General features: G+C 38.4%; 2 protein-coding genes across 15 annotated transcripts in view; one reads left to right on the top strand and one right to left on the bottom strand.

Moving 5' to 3' along the window:
* Positions 1–20,903, top strand: part of ABCB11 (ATP binding cassette subfamily B member 11) — a 48,309-nt gene that overhangs the window by 5,664 nt on the left and 21,742 nt on the right. For 2 of the 8 annotated variants that reach the window (XM_015868575.3, XM_015868569.3), the window contains exons 1-8: positions 8,558–8,688; positions 11,767–11,869; positions 14,426–14,447; positions 15,107–15,154; positions 15,244–15,292; positions 16,447–16,688; positions 18,320–18,407; positions 19,331–19,464. In XM_015868575.3, coding sequence (XP_015724061.2) covers positions 11,794–11,869; positions 14,426–14,447; positions 15,107–15,154; positions 15,244–15,292; positions 16,447–16,688; positions 18,320–18,407; positions 19,331–19,464 — 659 coding nt within the window. In that variant the 5' untranslated portion in view covers positions 8,558–8,688; positions 11,767–11,793. Of the gene's footprint in view, positions 1–30; positions 239–5,939; positions 6,058–8,557; positions 8,689–9,536; positions 9,555–11,766; positions 11,870–14,425; positions 14,448–15,106; positions 15,155–15,243; positions 15,293–16,446; positions 16,689–18,319; positions 18,408–19,330; positions 19,465–20,903 lie in introns of those variants that run through there. The other 6 variants (XM_015868571.3, XM_085552426.1, XM_032445770.2 and 3 more) reach the window with 6 other exon arrangements.
* Positions 792–20,024, bottom strand: DHRS9 (dehydrogenase/reductase 9). Of its 7 annotated transcripts, XM_085552441.1 has the most exons (7): positions 19,902–20,024; positions 19,302–19,444; positions 17,115–17,213; positions 4,407–4,754; positions 3,215–3,473; positions 2,020–2,183; positions 792–1,189 (listed from the first exon to the last, which is right to left on the bottom strand). In XM_085552441.1, exons 4-7 carry the CDS (start codon positions 4,723–4,725, stop codon positions 963–965), a joined length of 969 nt encoding a protein of 322 aa, XP_085408567.1. In that variant the 5' UTR covers positions 4,726–4,754; positions 17,115–17,213; positions 19,302–19,444; positions 19,902–20,024; the 3' UTR covers positions 792–962. The 7 variants fall into 7 exon arrangements, with proteins under 7 accessions (XP_085408567.1, XP_015724080.2, XP_015724079.2 ...); XM_015868594.3 differs by lacking the exon at positions 17,115–17,213; XM_015868593.3 differs by lacking the exons at positions 17,115–17,213; positions 19,302–19,444.

Raw genomic sequence — 20,903 nt, 5'->3', positions numbered from 1 at the left:
ATGCTTTTTTTTTCTCCTATTCAATTTCAGTTTTGTAACCTGGATGGAAAAATATACTTTAACTTCTGGAGAGAGAAAAAGACTGTGAGAATGACACCAAGCTCTCTGCTAAGTTCTGAGGCTGACATTCACATCATGAGAGCCTGATGCTGCTGCTTCTGCAGGAGCCAAGAATTTCAGTCATAGGGACTCACTGAGCTCTACCTGGGAAGCCAACACCTCACGAGGATTGGGTCAGGTGAGCCAGTAGCACCCAAGACAGCTATGGCAGCTCTGACTTATATTGATTTTCTGTTACTTTTCTTGATAGAAAAACATACATTTATTTGCCGCAGTAGGAATAGTTAGTTCAGGGCTATTTACCTCAAATCTGCTCTGGAAAGAATGACTTTTTCAGAATGAAATGACCCCACTGAAGCTTACGTAAAAGGTGCACTGAGGAAAACACAAAAAGTATTTTGCAGGCTTTAAAGAATCTAAATTGAAAACCAGCAATATTTGGATAGGCACTGGGTATCTTGCTCTTTAGCTTGGTTGTGCAAATTCAGTAGCATGGGGAAAATGTTTGTTTTTGTCACTGGCCAATTTGCATGGCAGTGGAAAACAACTCCTGAGCATTGTGTGGCTGCAGACTTGAGGTTAGACCTCTGCATCCTGTGGCAACTTTGTTGTGATGAATCACAGCTGTGGATACTTTTATAACACAGGGTAGACCTGGACATTAGAAATTCTTAGGATTTAGCATACTATTCTTAAAAAATGTATTAAAAAATAATAATAATGGAAGAAGCAAGGATGTTTCTTATTTATTTGTTTTGTAGCAAATTTTGGAGAAATAGCTGTACTTATTACAATTATAGGATGTGAGGATACATTTCAGGTATGGTTTGTACCATGTTAATATAAAGGACAGATCTTGTGGAATCAGCCCTGTATGCAATGGGGAATATATTGTCAAAGATTTACTTTCTATGGGAAACCGCAGGCTTTTCTCTGTTTCTCAGAAGTAAGAAGTCTTGCACATCTGTTGGCATTCTTGAAAGAGGAGTCCAGAACCACTTAGCATCCTGGCCAACTACATAATGGGCCCATGGATGGACGCTTGTTAGGGCATGCTCCATGCACTCAACAACGAGTGAAATGTCTGTGTTAAGACAGGCCTTGGAGAGCTTTTCTTTCTTTGCCACATCTGTAAAACTCAAACAAAATATCATTCAGTGACATCCAGGAAAAGTGACTTTTAACTCTATCCCACACTGATTTGTGAAATTTCACTAAGGAGTTTGTATTTCTTGTTCCTTGATTTAGAAGAATTCATAGTAATTTCTGAAGGCTCACTACCCCATCCATAATGACCCTGTGATACAGTTTACCCCAAGAGCAGCCTAGTTACTCTTCACTGTGAAACAGCAATGGCAAAATTGTGTCTGTATTCCCCAATTAATTAGCAATGGTAGTATCTCAGAATAAGCCTAAAAAAGAAATGCTATGGTTGTGAGTCTCTTGTAGTAAGGTAATTGCTTTGCAGAAAGCTGTGAAATACAAATGTAAGAAAGAAACTTGAGGGACAAAAAGCCCAAAGATCAAAGACAAGCAGCTCCTGTTCAAGAAGGTGTCAGCAGGCTTCAGGAGCTGTTTGTTAGACAATTTCAGCATGGCATCACTACTGCTGGGGATAGTAGATGCAAAGAGAAGTTACCCCTATTTGATTACTAAATACTAGTGACAGAAAAACACTGCGAGCACATTAGTTACATCATTAGATGAATGCTTTTCTGCCTTGGAGTTTGCTCAAAAGCTACATGCCAACACAAATAATTAATCTTTAACTGAGATCCCACTGCACAGGTTTTTGTGTGAATAGCCATATTGTGATGCAGATATATTTGAAGAGTAACTGTTAATGTGCAGTCTTTTCAAGAAGTCACAGTGATTAGAAGGTATAAAGGTTAATTTGAAGGCTTTGTCAGCAAGAAATGTGTTGCTTCTTATGATAAAAATGCCTGGAAATTACCTCACCTTTCTGAAAATACTCCTCTCCATATTGCTTTTTAGTGCCGTGGGGAAGCTGATTCCAAATAACCTCCTTCTCTTTCAGAATCTTCGTTAGATCAGTTAGTGGTGTTTTGAACAGCCCAGGTTGAATGCAGGAAACTTTAACTCCAAAAGCTTTCATGTCTCTCCTGCAAAGACAGCCCAACAATTGCATTAGAAATTCTTATTGATGCAATGGTATCTTTTTCTGTACTTTTATTTCTGTCTTTACATGGCATACCAGCATAGAAATACTGTGTGGAAAGCACAGATGTGAACTTCCAGCCTGTTATCCCCAGGTGAGAGAGGGATGAACTGTCCTACCTGATTCAGATGCATGGACAGTGACTGGCACATTGTATTTCAGATGCTAGTTCCCCTTCCAGTAGCTCGTAATTTATCAGACTTACCTGTAAGGCCCTCTGGCTGCTTCAATGTAAGTATTCAGAGCCATGTTACATGTCTAATGAACTCCCTTTGACCTCTGTCTGATTCTCCAGACTGGTACAGATTCTTCTGGGCACATCTTGTAACTGTCAGCTGTGTGTGTGTCTGGAATACCTCCTGCTATCTAAAGTAGCCACATATATTTAGGCACAGATTGTTTCCAATTTGACACGAAGAAGTAATGGCAGTCCCCAGATCTGGTCTGCTGTATTCTCTAGGTCTCTCTAATGATCAGTATAAATAAGAGAACAAAACTTAGATAGAAGTTAATATCATGCAATAGCTCAATGTATGTGCATTGTTTTTTTGTTTTTTATTGTATGTGCTGCTGCTAGCAAATTCCAGGTAGACTTATAAATAGGAGATTAGGTTCATCCTGCAGAGACATCTCAATTCCCTCACATGGAATCTCCTATCCAATAAGGCCCCTGTGAGTAACTAAATTATGAGGTAGGTTACATACAAATATACAAAAATACCAACTACATCACAGTGTTACTTTAGGGCTCCTTATGTGCCTAACAGGAGTTTTATCTTAGATTTTGAAAGTGACATAATCTATGCTGAAAAAAAGACGCTTTCAAGAAGGCTTATTCCAAACTGTATAATATTTTTCAGTTTTATATCAAGTGTCAGACATGTAAATCAGCTTCTATTCTGCAAGTGCAGGTTTTCAGTCATCTATTAACCTTAGAAAATAAAGAGTGGCCTTTCCTCACAGTGAGTGTTATACCTTAAGCTGTCATTAAATCCTTCTACCCCAAACTTTGAAGGGCAGTAGCCTCCTCCACAGAAAGCTATTCGACCTCCAATACTGGATACATTTACTATTCTTCCCTTTGCTTGTTTTATCAAGGGAAGCATATTTATTGTCACATTTATGAGCCCAATTAAATTAACTTCAATTGGCTCTCTGAAATGCTCAATATCCAACCAGTCTGTAGGAGCAGTTGGCCCCATAATTCCAGCATTATTAACAAGTCCCCAGAGACCTGCAAGGAAAAAAAGAAGCACATTAGGAAGCAGTTTCTCACCTAATGAGGTAGATTCATCGAACTATATGTGACCTGACAGGAGCAGTAATGGACCAAAATGATGATGAATCTATTCTGACTAATAATTGTTTTTTGTGGGCAAAAAACAAAAAACTATTTTGGCTGGAAACTTGGCACAGTTTTGATTAAAAGCAATTCAGACACGTTATAAGTTATTTTACAGAGAGAGGAAAGGTCACATGGAAAATGGAATGTAGGATTATGTACCATGGCATATCATAACAGAGCAGATTTAAGGCTCAAAGTTAACAGAATCCAGCACATATAATCCTGCACATTTGTAGACTTTACTGCAGGACTAGTCCAACTGAAATGGATTAGCATCAGTAACAGGAGCAGCAAGTTGTCTTGCACAACTTATTGGGTCAAAGACATGGGATTTTTCTATTTTTTAGCAATATTTCAAAATAGTTACATTTATTCCCTAAAGTTCAGTAGAACATATGCTTTTTGCTTTTGAGTTCTTGCAAGTCATGTGTTGAATGGATTCAGTTTTTAAATAAGCATTTGTTAAGTTTGTTAAGCAGAATTTATTTGATTTGTTCCCTAGTAACACAGCATGAGAAGTGCCTTAGCCCAGAGATGCATGCTAGTGCAAGCAGGCCCAGTGAAGGCTCCTGCAACTGGATTCCTCTTCTTACAGCGTGTCAGTATGCTTGATTTCTTGAGGAAATGTTCACAATTGTTCAGCTGCCACTAAATGTGTGAAAAATTCCTCTCTTGAGATCTTACAACTATGTCTGGAAGACAACCATCCACACTTATCGATTGTTAATTATCAGTGAGCATATCAAACTATTTGGGGGAAAACTCTATTGAATTTATTTTATCTAAAGAATTTTTGTTAAAGGCAGGTGGCCTGGCACTTACCTTCTGACTGGACTTCAGCTTTGATCCACGCTGCTGCTTTCTTAATGCTGTTTGAATCTCTCACATCCAGCAGCACAGTCTGAAGCTGATTGGAAGTTGCAGCTCGTAGCTCCTTAGCTCCTTTTTCAGTCAGGCAGCTGGCAAGAACACGGAATCCCTTTTTATCAAAAATCTTTGCTGCCATATTTCCAAATCCTGTGTCACATCCAGTGATGAATATGTATTTGCCAGTGAGGTTTGCAACCTTCCCCCCATCTCTTGTCTTCCAGTACCACCACAGAGAGCTGATGCTGAGAAAGAGCAGTATATAGAATATCATTTTTACTGCAGTCTTCTGGACTCACTCTTCTGAAATGAAAAAGAAAAGCTGATATTTTTTAAGATATAATTGGTTGTTTTTTCTTTTCATTGAGTTGGATAACTGCAGCTGTTCAGAGAAGTGGGCAAACATAGAGAAGTTGAGTCTTGTGCTAGAAATACAGCTAAAAATCCGTGAGCAAAAATGAGAACTTGAGATATGTTGTAAGAGAGTTACGCAGTGTGGTGTATGTTAGGTACTGTCAGGTCAGTCAGCTCCTATCAAACATGTCCGGGAGAAACACCACATAGAGAAGAGTAGTAAAAATGAAACATTTGCATAGAAACCTACAGGAATGTTTGCATTTAGTGACAGTTCACAGAAAGAGAAAGACTGGGACAACTGGTAACAAAAGGTAAATCAAGATCAGCTGAACCTAGAACCATCCTTTACTATGGATACTTCAGCAAGGTTAGGCAGGAAAAATGATTTACTTTATTTTACCAAAATCCTCTGCCAACAGTGCCAGACTCTCAAGAAGGAGAGGGCAGCAAGTCCTGCCACTTTGCCACTCTATGAGTGAATTCCCACCAGAATGCTGAGGGAGTGTGTGTGTATGCGGTCCCTCAGCACAAGAAGGGGGATGCAGCAGTGCAGGCAGTGTGACAGCATCAGCCCTGCAAAACATGTTTGGGAAGAACTCCCTAAATGAAGTTGAATACAGTATCATGCTATTTTCACTTGCAAGCACTGTGGCTCGTGGTGCTTGCTTAAACCAACAGGTATGCTGGTGCCCCGCAGCTCCATGTGTAGGCTGGAAGTGACCCACGGCATTGCAAAAGCTGCTGTGCACAGTTGCTGGGTTTTGTTGCTTAACTTCCTTTGCAGCATCAGTCTAGCAGAAAGTGTGGTGGGGTAATTAGGCAGCTGCTCTCCCTGTGTGGTGTTTCACTGTTGCTTTGTTAGGACAAGACCCAGCAGAGGGACCAGTTTTCATCCCTTTCTTTCCTTTTGCAGCTCCTGCAGCGGCTGCCAGCCCTGCCTGCATGGCCTCCGTCCTGCTGCAAGCCCATGCGCCCCAGCTGAGCCCTGAGGTGGGAAACTGTGGCCGCAGTGGGGGCAGCTTGCAGCTAAGATCTGCAAAAATAAGCAAAAAACCTGTTTGTTTTAGGAGCCATAAACCAAAGGAGCACAAAACCAAGAGGCTAACAAAGAAAAATTATTTTTTCCTTCAGTTTCTTGGAGGCACATGGTCAGAAGCCTCCAAAATGTTCTGGAAGCATCTGGGAGAGCTGAGGTGCTGAGGACAAGCAGGGCCACAGGAGATTCCATCTTGTGATGAGAACAGCTGAGGTAACCAGCAACCTTGTGAAGAGTTTTTGTTTTGTTTTATTTTCAGTGCACTGAATTGATAAAATTTACAGGTTTTGTTGTTTCTCTTCTTGAAGGGTTGAACCTGCCTTTGCTATTTTTTTAAATTTTTTTTTTTTTTTTTGCACAGAAGTTTGAAATGGCAAAAACACCAGCTGCCAAATTTTGATTAGGTCAAAGGGATGAGCAAATGCATGTCCTGCTTCAAGTATATTTCAAGAGCAGATGGTGAGAGGGTGAGAGAGCTCTAGATGTTGTTTTGCAGTTTCAGGATGCTGTGTTTCTGTGACTAAGAAATAAACACACTTTAACTTAGTGAAGCTAATCAGGCATAGACCATGGGAGAAGAAATGTTTCTTTCATTCTGTGTGCTTGCCTCCTACCTGAAAGCATCCACCAGACAATCATCAGTTTGGACTTTATGCTTTCCATTGCATGGGAGAATCACACTCACATAAATAAGCTCATTGTACCCAGAGGTACGTTCCTTGTTTCACTGTAAGAAAAGTGTCAACAATTTTCCATTTCATTACGAAGAAATGTCATCTGTTTACAAAACAGGGAAGTGATTTCTTACCATGAAAGAGCTTTTTGCTCACAGCAAAAATGATAAAACCCATTGAAAGAGGAAGTCTTGCTTTTGTCCTAGGTGCAGAAGGCAGGTTTGTGTGTAGAATACTTGTGTTAAAGATCTTCTTTGGAAAAGGTGGTAAGCTCCTTGTAAAATTCATTCTGCTTTGCACAAAGTGAAGGATGTGTTGTGTTTATGTAATTGCTGTGTGCTAAGAAAAGAGTAAAGACACAGAACGTGGGTACCTGCCAATCTGACCAGATTTAGGAAACCTGCAGCTTCCTATGTACTCTAGGCTTTGTTCTGATCAGTCTGAGAGAAGGCTGTTCTCTTCTGGCCTGACTTTATTGGTTGTGCCTTCTAAATGTCTTCACTACTGACAGATTCTTTTCAGATGAATTTGATAAACAATATGTAACAATGGACACTCCAGTAACAGATGTCAAAGCTTTCTGCCTAATGCTTCAGTCTGCAAACTGTGTAAGAACTGCATATTTTATCTAAAATGTCCATTAGTTAAAAATCAGGATACCAAAAGGATTGAGAGTTCCCTTCAACTTAATGTTATTTAGGTGAGGGGAAAAAAAAGCAAAAAACAACAACAACAAAAAGAAGCCTTCAAGCACCCGGAGAAATAAGGATGACAATAAATTGGTTTGCTTTGTTTTTAAAGGATCAGAGGAAGGGAAAATAAAGCACATTGCAGAAGCAGAAGTGTACTGTGAGATTGAGGTCTGCTTTGTACTTCTCACTATCTGCTCACTATCTGAAGTGCTGTCAGTGTATGTGACACAGTTTAGGAGGGGATTATACTCATAGAAAGTCATCTGGTGTTTGGCTTCTTAGCCCTGGGAGCACTGTATGCTGGCTACAAAAATTATTTTGGTTGTGAATGCCTACCAAATAAATTAATGAAGCATAAAAAGCTATTTGTTCCATGCTTCCTGTCTAGCAGACTGGCCCAGACTGCTTTATTTGCATACAAACCTCATCACAAAACACTGAAACAAACTGATCATCTGAAACCTCAGCCTGCAGTGGCTTCCATGCTATCCACTTGTATACGCTGCACTACAAGGAATTATTTTTCCCTATGATTGTAGTATGTGGTGGATGATATAATTAGCTCTGTGGTGTTATCTCAGATAGCGTTATTTACCAAGTTATGCTGCACACATTAGCATAACATTGTTTGTGTTATGAAAGTAGGAGGTGGCACCAGGTTTGATAATGCTGTTGCTATGTGCGTGGGACTGATTCTAAACTAGAAAAACAGAGTTCAGGTGAGCTATGATAGATCCTGAGGCAGTTCCTGCATGGGGGTCTGTAGTGGAAAGTTTGAGAGCACAGGTCTGAGGGGAAGCCAACAGTCACTGAAGATTAAGGTGTTACCTTTCCATCTTATTGTATCAGACAAAGATATCTCTAATGAGAACTGGTTTCAAAGGACAACTTAACTGTCTTTGATATCTAAATCCTGCAGATTTCATTGTCTGGGCCCACAGCATTGTCATCACCATCACCAAAGTCCCTTATTGGAAAATCTACCAGGAGACTATCTCCAATGAGAATTCACTATTGCTGAGTGTTTTCTTTACTGTAAAATATTCATCTTTTAAAGGAGGAAGGGTACAAATTTCATAGCCATGGAACTGCATTAGAAACCACATAGCTAATACAGTATTCTATACTATGGCATAGCATAAAATAATGCTATAATAGTCTCCTTGCATATGTTTTCTGTGAATAATTTTTATTTTTTTATTTTTTGTAAGAGAATAGTCTGGTCTCTTCATGTATAATTGCTTTCCAAGAGGTCTGACTTGAAGTTGTGAGATTACATTAGTCAAATTTAAACCCTCCATTAAATGTCAATGAACTGTAACCAGTGTGACCACAAGGTTACTGACCCAGGTGCAAATAGCCAGTGCTCAATTTGAAGATGGGTTAGAATAATGAAAACACGATGGGAAGTGGTTGGGCGCTTCACTGATTGAACGGGATTCTTGCAATTTGCTCTACGTGTTTTTTCACAGCCACGGGTGAGTAATGTGTCTGTCACATTTAGTGTGTCATAGATTACAGAGAAAACCTGAACCAAAGGGATTCTCTAATTTTCCTTCAAAATAATCCAAGTTGAATGCCAAATTTAGTCTGCACAGTTAGTGGCTTTTGAGTGGGACTATCTGAAGGACAGATCACTCAAGTTATATTTGGAAATAATGTGTCTCTGTGCATATATGCTGTCATTAATGTCTGATCAACCAGGGTTTGAACAAAAAGGGAGAGACTGTAATGCCAAATGAGGATCTATTCTGCATGAAGATCTGATTTGAAAAAGATTTCAAGTGGTTTTGCAGAAGGTCTGAATATTGTTTTATTCTGTAGCATTCATTTGCTTATGTTTTTAAATGATATCTTTTTAAAATCTGGATTTTCAAGTTCCTTAAATATAATTGTTTATAAAATCTCCACCAGTCATAACTTTGCTGGCAGTAGTAAAATGCAGTTTCACTTCAGTGCAGTTTCTGAAATGTTGGTAGTTCTTATTTATCACTCTGGGGTAGGTGAGATGATGTAATCTTCTGTTTTCTCAGATTTCTGTTATCTAAATCACTCTTAATGGAGACATAAGCATCATAATTTTTCAAGGTGTGAGTGGCCCCCATATAAACATCCACACCCAAAGGAATGTTGTTTTAATATTCTAATATTTTAATATTCTAATTCACCTTGGGGGCGTACACGAAAGGCATAGAATATATAAGTGTGTGTCAGCCTCAATAAATTGCCTTTTGCTGTTCATAATATTGGTGTCACCTCAGTGATTGGCCAAGCTGCGGTCTTCCAGGGAAGTCAAACTACTGAATTCTACAGAGATCTGTCTCAGACTGCTTCAACTGATCAGGTACAGCAGAAGGCAGGGAGGAGAAAGTAGAACAAGTTTTCTGTTTTTACTGGAAGACTGAATTAATATATTATTTTTTCCACTTGGGGAAAATTGTCACTCTCTTCTTCAGTGAAAGCTCAAGTGACATTAAGCTGACAGCAGTATATGCTCACTCTTTATGGGAAGCAGTGTTTATTTCAATATTAACTTAATGATCTCATCTGGAAATTAATTCCTTGTTAAATCCTTTCTCATGTGCCCAACACAAGTAGAGCTGGAGTGAAATGTAGATCTGTTCTCATGTGAAACATTAGTAATATGTGTGTGAAGCTTTCCTTTCTAGTTGGAAGCAGGTTTTGTGTGTTTTCTGTCATATAAAACAGCAGACAGTGAACTTGGGAATGCACACATACTTGAGACTTTAAGGAAATAACACAGCCTTGTTTGATCCATTTACTATCTGCTTGGGAGTACAAAAAAATAATTATTAAGATTATAAATTATTTCATTGTGTGTGGAGATGAATAATTTTAAAAAATCCCTATAATTCTACCTTATGAGTGACTATTGTAGTCCTAGTCAGAATATTTGCTGTTACAATTGTGGCTTTACCCATTTCCTTAAAGACTAAAATTAGTTCATAAAGCAGGCCATCATGTGGTGTGAGGGGATCAGAATTTACTGACATCAGTCAACAAATTCTGCTCATCAGATACATTTCAGGCCAGAAAACTACATCCATAGAGCAGCAATCAATGAACAAATAAATGTTTGAATTAAGGAATGTGTTGAATGCATTTCTGCAGAGATCTGTCTTGCTTCTGGTATAGTTCCATAGTATTGACAGAAGCATGGAGAGCAGGATGGGTAATATACTCACTAAGTTTGAGCATGATGGAAAAGTAGGATAAGCTGCTCACATGCTGAAGAACAGGACTAGAATTCAGAATCGTCTTAAAAAACAGAATAACAGAAAGAATGGGCTGAAGAATGTAAGATGTTATTAAATGCTGATAAAAGCAGACAGGAGTAATCAACTGTGAAAATACAGTTTGGAAAGCAACTGGCTCTGAAACAAATTGCTTGCAAAATCTGAGTGTTTTTGCGGAACACAGACTGAAGGCAAATCAATGTGATACTTTTGTAAAACAAAACAAAACAAAGGATATCATATTGTGTTGTATGGTGTTGTATAAACAAGAGTGTAACCTGTGAAACATGAAATAATCTTTCTCCTTTGCTCACTGTTGGTAAGACTCAGTACTGTTATACACTCCTCGCTTCAAGAAAGAATCTGAAGAAGACCAGTGAGAATTATCATAGGGTTGGGAGATAAAGCTAACAAAGGAAAATTGAATGAACTGCTTTTTTCATCTCAAGAGAGAATTCCTATCCTCCAAATAAATAACAACCTGTTTCTGAATTGGAAGAGAACTATTTTTTCCCTATCTTTAGTAGGTTGAATAAGAATCAATGTGCTTAAAGTAAGACATATTAAATTCAAATTAGACATTGGGAAGTGTTTATTTTAGCAGTAAGGATAGGGAAGCACTGTAACACTCCTGGAGGTCGTTGGGTGTCTCTGATAAATATCCATTAAAATGACAGAAAAATAATTGAATTGTACCATGGATGCTTAGAATTAACAAGGACACTTTAGGCCTTTCCAGCCTGTCTTCCTGATCGTTTGTGTGCCAGAGATGTACACATAAAATTTAGGAACAGATGATAAACGAGGAAGGTTTCCCCTGTCATGTTCCTAGTGACCACCAGCAGTTAGGCTGGGCTGGAACAAAGCAGAGCAGGTCTGCTGCGCAGGTCTCCCTTGTAACTGAGGCAGGATGCGTCATATTAATAGCTTGGGCTCTAATCTATGGATGGCATCTACACAAAAGCAATAGTTAATTTCAATATGACCATTAATGGCAAGGGGGCTGTTTGCATCAAACTGCAAAGCCCATTGGAGCAGCTCATTTAAGGCAGGGGTGGTACTGAAGCCTTTTGAAGGAGCTGCTCTTTGGGCTGGTTTGGACATACTTCTCTGAGATGTTTTTTAATCTAGTTCCACTGTGCCTTAGGGCATCTACTCTTTCAGAATCTGCACTGTAATCAGTGGCATTGCCCTGGGATGAGGACAAAAATGAGTTAAGAAGGAGTCTAATGTAATATAACTGTACTTCCAAAGACTAACATTTGCTGATGCTATTTTTCTTCACCCCCTTCTCTTAAGGATTTCTGATTTGAGCATCTAATCGTCATGTCTGACCCTGTTATTCTGCGTAGCATCAAGAAACTGGGAGAAGATAACTATGCTTTCGACTTGGATGGTAAATGTAAGATGTTTATTCTTCAGTCACCTGATTTTATAAAGCACGTAAAAGAGGTGGTGGGTGGTCTAAGTGGAGCTAGTAGTCTTATAAAATACAAAGCTAATAGACTGTGGAATAAACAAACACTGCTGCTGTTCTGTGAACCTATAGGAGTGCTAACTGCAAAGCATTTCTGAAAAAGCTATTGATAGCAATTCTTTCTCGTGGATTATCTTTACTCAGCCTACATGTTCAGGGTGTGTACTTAGGTTTTTAGGTAACTTTAGGTATCAAGGCACTACCTCCTCAGTGCCTTGGTGTACAAGTCAATGGACAAAAAGTCAGGGGGTCTGTCTTCCCTGGTTTTTAGAGGTACTTTCAATAAATATTTGTATATGCAGCCATACCTCTATTAGGCAGAATACTAATGAGATGCTGCTATGCTATGCATCTCATTTCAAGAATCTGCATTCTTTTTCCTCATCAAGACTGGCATGCTGTTCTATGCAGATGATTTTAAAGTGTGTTATACAGCAGCAGAAACAGCTCTATGATTGTGACAGAAATGAATGGGAGCATTTTCTGGAAGTCTGATCTCTTTCCCAGCTATTGCTACCCCAGCACACTGCCCTGCGTCCTGCTGAAATGAGCAGCTCTTTGTGTGCTGAAGCCATACAGACTTCCCCACTCCCCTTCCCTGCAGTGTTTTGCATGTTTAACTGAGGCTGCTAGCTGAAGGCAGTTTCAGTTCTTGGAGCTCTAGTATTATTGAGAGGTGAGAAAAGTGAAGAGAAAGGGGAGTGATCAGGTGAAGGGGTATGTCCTTCTTCTTTGGGGACAGAAAACTTTTTGCCTGTTCCAGCCTCTTAGAAATTTTTCCAGGTAGCTTATGTTTATCCTGTTGTACTGGGGTAGTTGTTCGTTGTCTATTAACTAGTCTAATGTAGTTGCTGCTTTTACTTCTTATGGGACTTCAACAAAATACTTTCTATTGGGACCAAACCTCTCCTTTTTACAGCTAGGATTTTTTTGTTTTATAAAGTGTTGTCTGTGGTTTCTCAGTTTCCTTGGAAATGCAGTCTGCTGCTGAATGTAGTGAGCAGCTTATTGAACTGTTAGAGCACCTTCCCAAAAGCAAACATTGGTTCTTTAAAATGCTCCTGGCAACCTGCTGAGTGATCTCTTCTGCTCTGTAATCTCCAGTGAGGTTTGTTTCAATAACCATCTTTTTTACGTGTTACCAAGTAGAACACTGCAACCGTAGGTGTAGTTAATAGCCAACTGTACTCAGCAGCCTTTTGGGCACACTTTTTCATTTGTTTGATTTAAGTACCAGATTTCCTCACGCTTACTTTTAACCATGTTACACATAACTGCAGTAAAACCTCAAATTCTTGGCCACTTTCTGCAGTTTTTCCTTGATTCTGTGCTTATTTCAAACTGAAAATTTTCTTAAATGTTTTAGTTCCCTTTCAAAACGTTTGGAGCATTCAAACATTACTACTGCTTTTTTCCTTAGGGTGAAAACATTATTTAATTGTCCCTACATGTTTTTTTCTTGCTATAAAAATCGTACTTCATTCTATTTTTCTTATTTTGCAATTGTAACAGTGAACTATTATGTATATGTTTCTTCAGTTTAGGTATAGATAATGTATTTAAATTGAACTTCCAAATTGTACTTCCAAATTTTCTTCCTGCATTTCTGCTGTATCATAGCTCCTTGCTATCTTGAATATCACTACTACACTCTTGTTTCCCTCTTCATGCTTATAGTTTAATGTTTCTTCACCTTTAAAACACACTTATTTTGCTCTCTAAGTTAGTTTCTCTTTCAACAGATTTTTTTTTGTTTTCTCTTTAAAATTCTTCCCAGCCAGTTTGTTGTTCTCTCTCTCTCTCTTTTTCTCTCTCTCTGTGTGTGTGTGTGCGCATTGGCATTACCAACCTGCAGAGGAAACTTCCTTAAGCCTTTTCTTATTCTATAATCCTTTAGGAATGGTTTCAAACCATTACAGCTGTCAGCAGCTGCCAGACTCCAACAAAATGAGAACAGCAGTTTCTTTTTCCCTCACAAGCAGTTCTTTTCTAACACCAAATAATGCTTTCTAAAAATAATTTTACAAGTATGAATCCTCCTATGAAGATGTCTGGGATTCATAGGCTATTCTTATATAACAAACAGAGCAGAATAAAACTATTGTTTGCTAAAGTCAAATAAGGTTATTAACCCCTAAAAGGAGTTGTAATTAGGTGTTCCTTCAATCCCAAACACAGACCACTTATTTCTGAGTGAATAACGTATCTAACAAAATGCACTCTGTCATCTTGGGAACTGAATACTTGAGACTATTTATTTGATAGAAAACAGGCATAAATTGATACTAACTTGCCAGGGCACTTTTAGACCTGTGTCAATTCTTGACCCTGATTGGATTTATTAGAGGGAATAAGATGCTTTATAACTTCGGAGCAGTGGGGTCCCATGGGGTTCTAGGATTTGTTTTTCATATACCTACAGAAGATCATATACCTGAATGATAATTATTAACCGGAATGTGCATTTATGTTCCCTAACAGGTAACAGCTTCAAGAAATCAGAGTAAGTCATATACATGTGTAACAATCAATATTTCTAGGAATACTCAACAAAGTTAATGTGATCAAATCGACACATGTATAGAATATAGAGTATTTAATGAGATGCTATTCTCTAGGAGGTAAACTGCCTTATTTGATACAACTGACAAAGGCAGACCAAAACAGTTCTAGCAGCTGTTTCAAATTCAGAGTAATGGCAGTGAAATATGAACTTTCTTCTTCAAATATTTTTGACAGTGCTTTTACTTTGAGAAATGAGTTTTTAAGGAATTTGAATCAATCTTGTTTGCTTTCTCTCTCTTCAGGCTTAACTTTTACATGAGAAATGTGAACAAATTTCTGACATAATTAAGATACTAAGATATAAACAAACTGTAAACTTCTGGGCAGTAAATGACTTACAGAGCTTGATCTTGAACTTAGAGAGCTTGATCTTCAACTATGATCTGAGGTGTAAATGGGGAATTTTAACCTAACCTCTGTTCTACTTCCTAACTAAACTTTGGAATTACCATAAAATCACTGGTTCCAAAGAAAACTGAAAGAAACAGCTTGTCTCTTTAAAACTTCTGGTCAAATTGTCTCAAATGAAATGTAACTTCAGAGAAGTAACCAAGAGAATAAGGGAATTAATGTGAAAACTTATCCTTTCTTTGCCAGAAATTTCTATGCATATGAAGAACCTTCTGTTAAGAAGAAAAAGGAAAAGTAAGTTCAATTCGGTGTACTATCTTTCCATATAGAACAGAATCTCTACTAGATGCAATTTTGTAATTGTATGTTTTCTGTTCTTGAAGGTCATCCAAAAAGAAAGAGAAAGTTGTTCGCGTTGGCTTCTTTCAGCTGGTAATGAAAGCAATGGATATAAATATCTGTATGGTTCTGAAGAATAAATGATAGTAATGTATATGGTGCTATGGAGAATAACTGTGAATAAGCCAAACTTGTAAGAAATTATCCTACTTGGCATGAAATTCTTCTATTAAATTCATTAGGAATTTAATAGAACTATTTTTTTCACGTTGTCAGCTGAGTATTAATTACCACTATCCGTGTAATAATTGTCTGTTAAACATGTTATCTAGAACCTGCAGTTTACTATAGAAAACCTGGAAATGCACAATGCTGTGTGGTGTGTGTAGCCATAGGTAGAATGCTCGATCTGTCCTGGAGTGCCAGAGTGTGTCACAGTTTTGAAATGAACGTAGCAGAGAGACAAGCAGCCCATCAGCACACAGCAAAGAGGTTCTATTAGTTCTTTTTCTCACGTGCTGTTTATACAAGTAGTCTGTAATGTGTCCAAACTAGAATGATCCTGCCTAAAACTGGACTAGTTGAACTTAGCTGAATAACCAGCTGTGTGTGTATGTGCATTTGGCCCGTGTAAGGCAATAACAATTAGCTCAATTCCTTTTTTTTACTGCATGCTGAGTCATGTTTCTATATATTTCTCCTAGACAAAAAGTCAGTGCACAGTTACCTACCTCAACCAATGCAGTTTAGGTTATTAACTATGAGAATTTGTTCTGAGATAATGAGCTGGATGCTGCTACCACAGCACCCAGTTTTGAGACATTGGATAGCTCTGTTCGGAGGCTCTGCAAAATGCCCTTAGGCTTTTTCATTCCTTCCTCCTCCCTCTATCCTTTCTCACAGGAAATCTGCAGAGGTGACTATATATATGTGGATTATAATTACTGTTCTTAAGATGGTGTCTGGAATTATTATACTGTGGAGTGATAATACCTTATTAACATTACATGATAATACATTCGTTCACATGATCAGATTCTGCTGTCAAATACTTAAAGGGAGTTCATCGTAATTTATGAGACTGTAATTACAGGTACAATTCAATTAGACTGGAGAGAGATGTTTCTCTTCTTCCTATATTGAAGAAATGATGACACTTAAGAAGAATGTTTTTGAATCTGATCCACCTGATTAATGATTTATCAGTATAAGCAGCATGAGACCATATTTTTTTCCTGTCTCTTTAGTTTCGATTTTCTTCACCTATGGAAATTTTAATGATGGTTGTTGGGAGCTTCTGTGCTATTCTTCATGGAGCAGCCCAGCCAGGCATGTTGCTTGTGTTTGGTGCAATGGCAGACACATTCATTGAGTATGACATTGAAATGCAAGAGCTTAAAAATCCAAATAAAACATGCATAAATAACACCATTGTGTGGATTAATGGTACGGTTCATCAGAATGAAAAGAACTCCACAATAAGATGTGGGTAAGTAGAAGAAATGCTTGTTTCTTTTAACTTTGTTATTGTGGTATGTCTAGATGTCTAGATCAAATTCTTACAGAAGTCCTGCCTCAGCCTTTAAAGTTTACATAGGTAAAAGATGTGTGGTTCTTGCTACGGAGCCTTGTTTCAAAGCTGAAGGGAGAGAAGTCTGTCTTGGGTCTTGATCTTTGGGCTATTGATGTCAGCAAGGATATTCTTTGATAGTGATAGTGATGATAATGTATGTCTGTGTGCCTCTGAAATCACTGATTTCTTTGATGACCCAATAGGTAATAATGACTTCTGGACATTTTGGTTAGCACTAAGGTGCCAATCCTATAGGTGCCGCCTGACATCTGAGCAAGTCAACTAAACTTCAGTTATTGAAGGGAAATTTGCACTTCTAGAATGCAGTTCAAATTGGCTTACGTGAGATGCCCAAGGCAGGTCTGATGAACTGTCCTTTCAGAGTGCCTGTTTCTTTCTGTTAATTATAATAAAGGCATTCCAGATGAATCATTCATGTATCTGTCAAAGACAAATTTGAACCTGTAACTGTTCTTAGGACTTGGTTTTCAGTAAATCATTCCAGAAGTTTTCTAATCTTTGAGTAATAGTAGATTAGGTATGTAATTAGAACTTAAACTTACTTGATCTCTGAAATTCAGAGCAGATGGGAAGGGATCTGCTTTCCTAAATGTAGGTGACTGGAGCCAAATTATTTGATTCAGGCTGTCCAAGCCAGACCCTGAGAAGGGACTAGGAAATATAACACAGGATTTGCTACAGAACTCTGCTCCTCTGAAGCAGAAACTACATAATGAAGGATACATAAAAACATCTAAAATGGTACTAGGTATTTATGTTAAGCACTTGAGTTATTCACTTGATTATATTTTGCTGGAGATCAAGTCAAGTAGGTACATTTCTCTTTTGGCTTAAAATGGGAACGTACCAAATTCTGTGCCTAAAGAATAAAGTTGCTCTCTGCAGAATATGTAAAAAAATAACTAAAAGAATATTCAATAACCAACCAAAATGTTTGTCTCAAAGTTGTGTAAGTGTAATTCACACAGCAATTCAGTGCACTTTACTGATATTAGGAGTAATTTGATATGACTATTTCTGCTAAAAGAGATATCATTTGAGATAAGAAAGAAAATAGTATTTGAATATGCTTCAACAGCCCTCACTTTTCTCTGTAGAACACTGCTTAAATTTGAGTGTTATTCATTGGTGTAATGGTACAAAATAAGCTAATTTAACATATAATGAAAAGTTGCTTGACTCGTGCTGCCTGAAACACCTTCTTACCTGTGCTGCTGCCCAAGCACACAGATCAGTGGGGCTTCTCAACTGGCCCTTTCACACTATAGGGCTGTTGAAGGGTGCAAGGTTTCCTGGTACCTGCCAGCTTCCCATCCTTATGCTACAGGAAGATGATGCAAACCAGCACCTGCTAGCAACAACCTCAGTACCAGGAAACTGGGTTCTGTTAGCAAAACAAACTGACTTGACAACTGGCTTGACTGTAAGTTTATAGACAGGCCAGATTAGAAATATGTGAGAAACTAATAACTATATTGTTAATTCTTTTTTAATCTCTCTCTCTTTTTTTTTTTTTTTTTCTCCAGAGTGCTTGACATTGAAAAAGAAATGACCACTTTTGCAGGCTACTATGGAGGAATTGGCTGTGCTGTACTTCTGTTAGGATACTTTCAAGTTAGTATTGTGCTTCCTATTTTGATTTTATGTTGTAAATTACTAAATAATTGTTCGTTGTAACTGTATCCCCTTTAACTGCTTAGTCAACATCATATTCAAGCAGAGCAGACAAACCCAGTTCTGATCCTATTGGATGAAATATTTTTGCTCTGATTATCTGCAGCCTAGGATTTGTTCAAACCTTTGTACATAGATGCATTTAACCCAGTGAGATGAATGTGTGCTGCTCCTTTCACACCGAAAGAAATATTTGCTTGAATGTGGTTACTATGGAAGCCACATGCTCGCCCACAAACAGCTAAAGAGAATGCAGTTTCCCAGCAGGCTGACCTGAGCTGCTTTTTTCCGTAAGGGAGATAGTACAGAGTAATAGTGTAAAATGGGTGTTGGAGTAGAATCACACTCAGCATGTTCTGTAGTAATGACTCCAACTGTATGACTGAGATAAGCTACAAGCTTGGACAATTTCTGCAGGATCTGCACGAATCCACAGTTTTTGAAGCTTTTTATAATCATGAGAAGCGCCTGTCATTCTCTTTCCTAAAAGCTGAGAGCTTTGCTGTGGTAGGATGGCTGCCATACCTCTCGTAATTACAGCTGCAGATGGACAACTGTTTTCCTATGACATTTATGTAACAGCACAGAGTAACTGGTCTCATGTTCTGTCAAAACTAAGATAAATGCTTCATCCAGAGGCTTTAAGAAATGTTGGATTATTTAAAGATCAAGAACATAAAATAGCTCAGTGTCTGTGTGTGTGTAGCTAGAGTATATTTTACCTGAATGCTGAGTTTATTGATAGCCAAATTGCTTCTCCACCCCCCCCCCCCCTTTCATTTTAGCCAAATTGTTTTTTCCTATTTGTAGAGACTAGAAAGACTTTTCACTGACCTTTATGAACTGCACTGTGCTCTTCCTAGATCTGCTTTTGGGTTATGGCTGCAGCTCGTCAGATACAGAAAATCAGGAAAGCTTATTTCAGGAATGTTATGAGAATGGATATAGGCTGGTTTGACTGCACGTCTGTAGGAGAACTGAACACAAGAATTTCTGAGTAAGTAATCTAGAAAAGATACACTACATAGAGCATTTTTGCACTTGCTGACACTAAATAAGTATCAATAAGTAGGCATCTGACAAACACTTTTTAGTACAAAATAGAGCAGGGATTAGGCTAATAGTCTCCCAGGCATTGCAGGTGCTGTAATTGTTATGCTACAATTATTTTCCCTTTGTAACTGTTCTGTCGATGATATATTTTTTTTTATTTTTGCTCCCTTCTCCTGCCACTTTGTCTTTTCCTGTGCCCTGCCCTTTCAGAGACTCCGTTTAAGCTGCCAGCAGGGTATTCCCCTGAGGCTTGAGTTAAGGGTTTGAACCCTCTCACTTAATGGAATGGAAAATTGCATGCAGACTTTGCTCTTGGCTTTTGAAAGAGAAGAGCAAGGTTGGCTTAATCTTCTGCTAAAAGCAGCGGTTACAAGCACTTACCTTTAGAAAGGGACCCAGGGTAGATGGAGAAAACTTCTGGGTAAAGTTTAGCTCTGAGAAAAGCTGAGTTTAAGGCTGGCTTCTCTGCTTAGTGGTTCCTGTTTACAGACTTGAAGAAGCTGCGAGATGAATATGCTGACTCTAGGTGGCTCCCTGTGCTCTGTCATGCCTGCATAATAATAGGAACATATGCAAAAGATTTTCCGTGGTTGAAGGGAATGTTTTCATCTTTACTGACAAGTAGTAACTGACTTTCTGTGGTATTCTTTTTATGAAGAAGAAATACAAAACATAATTGGCTGTGAGGAGGATGACTAAAAACGTATTTCTTGAATAAATATCACCCAGTTAACTGACAGAATAACACTGCCTTGGGCCTAATAAAAGCTTCCTGAATGCAAAAAAACATTCTTAAGAAAAAATGTAAACGTGTTCTTGAATTCAGCACTCTCATGTTTCCTTTAGAGGACTGTTGCTAACAATTCTGCACCCTAAACATGAGAGCCACTTGCTCCTTTTTGTTCCAAGAGTTTCTAGTTCTTCTGATCTCAAGGGTGAGAGAATAGTCAAGAGCAGCAGAAGTATAATGACTGTTTTGTTTTGAGATGTTTTTTCTGTAATGGCAATGGATAAGTGAGACCAAATGATCTCTGCAGCTGCAGAGATTGCACCACTCTGCCACATGTGACACAGCTGTCATGTTTTCTCAATGCTTCCAGCAATACTCCTCTATTTTACCACTCTCCCTCTTATTTAGAGAAGAAACTGCCTGGTGTAAGGTTGAATGATGAAGAGAGTTACAGCCCTCCTCCTCCCTTCTTAGGAAGGCTCCAGTTAGTGCTGTACAATGGGGATATGCCATATCAGTTATATTATCAAATAGCTGCACCCAGCTGTGATGTCTCTGCTCTGTCTGCATCAGCTGGAGCACAGTGGTGAATGAGACTACTGGCAGGATGGCTTTTCCTGGGAAAAGACAGCATTTTCTTTGTAATATACATG

The sequence above is a fragment of the Coturnix japonica genome, chromosome 7 (genome assembly GCF_054131305.1).
Source record: "Coturnix japonica strain WE chromosome 7, WE-NBRP24, whole genome shotgun sequence".
In the NCBI taxonomy this organism is placed as follows: Eukaryota; Metazoa; Chordata; class Aves; order Galliformes; family Phasianidae; genus Coturnix; species Coturnix japonica.
The sequence above is the reverse complement of the archived record's forward strand: the minus strand, read 5'-3'. Positions and strand labels throughout refer to the sequence as shown.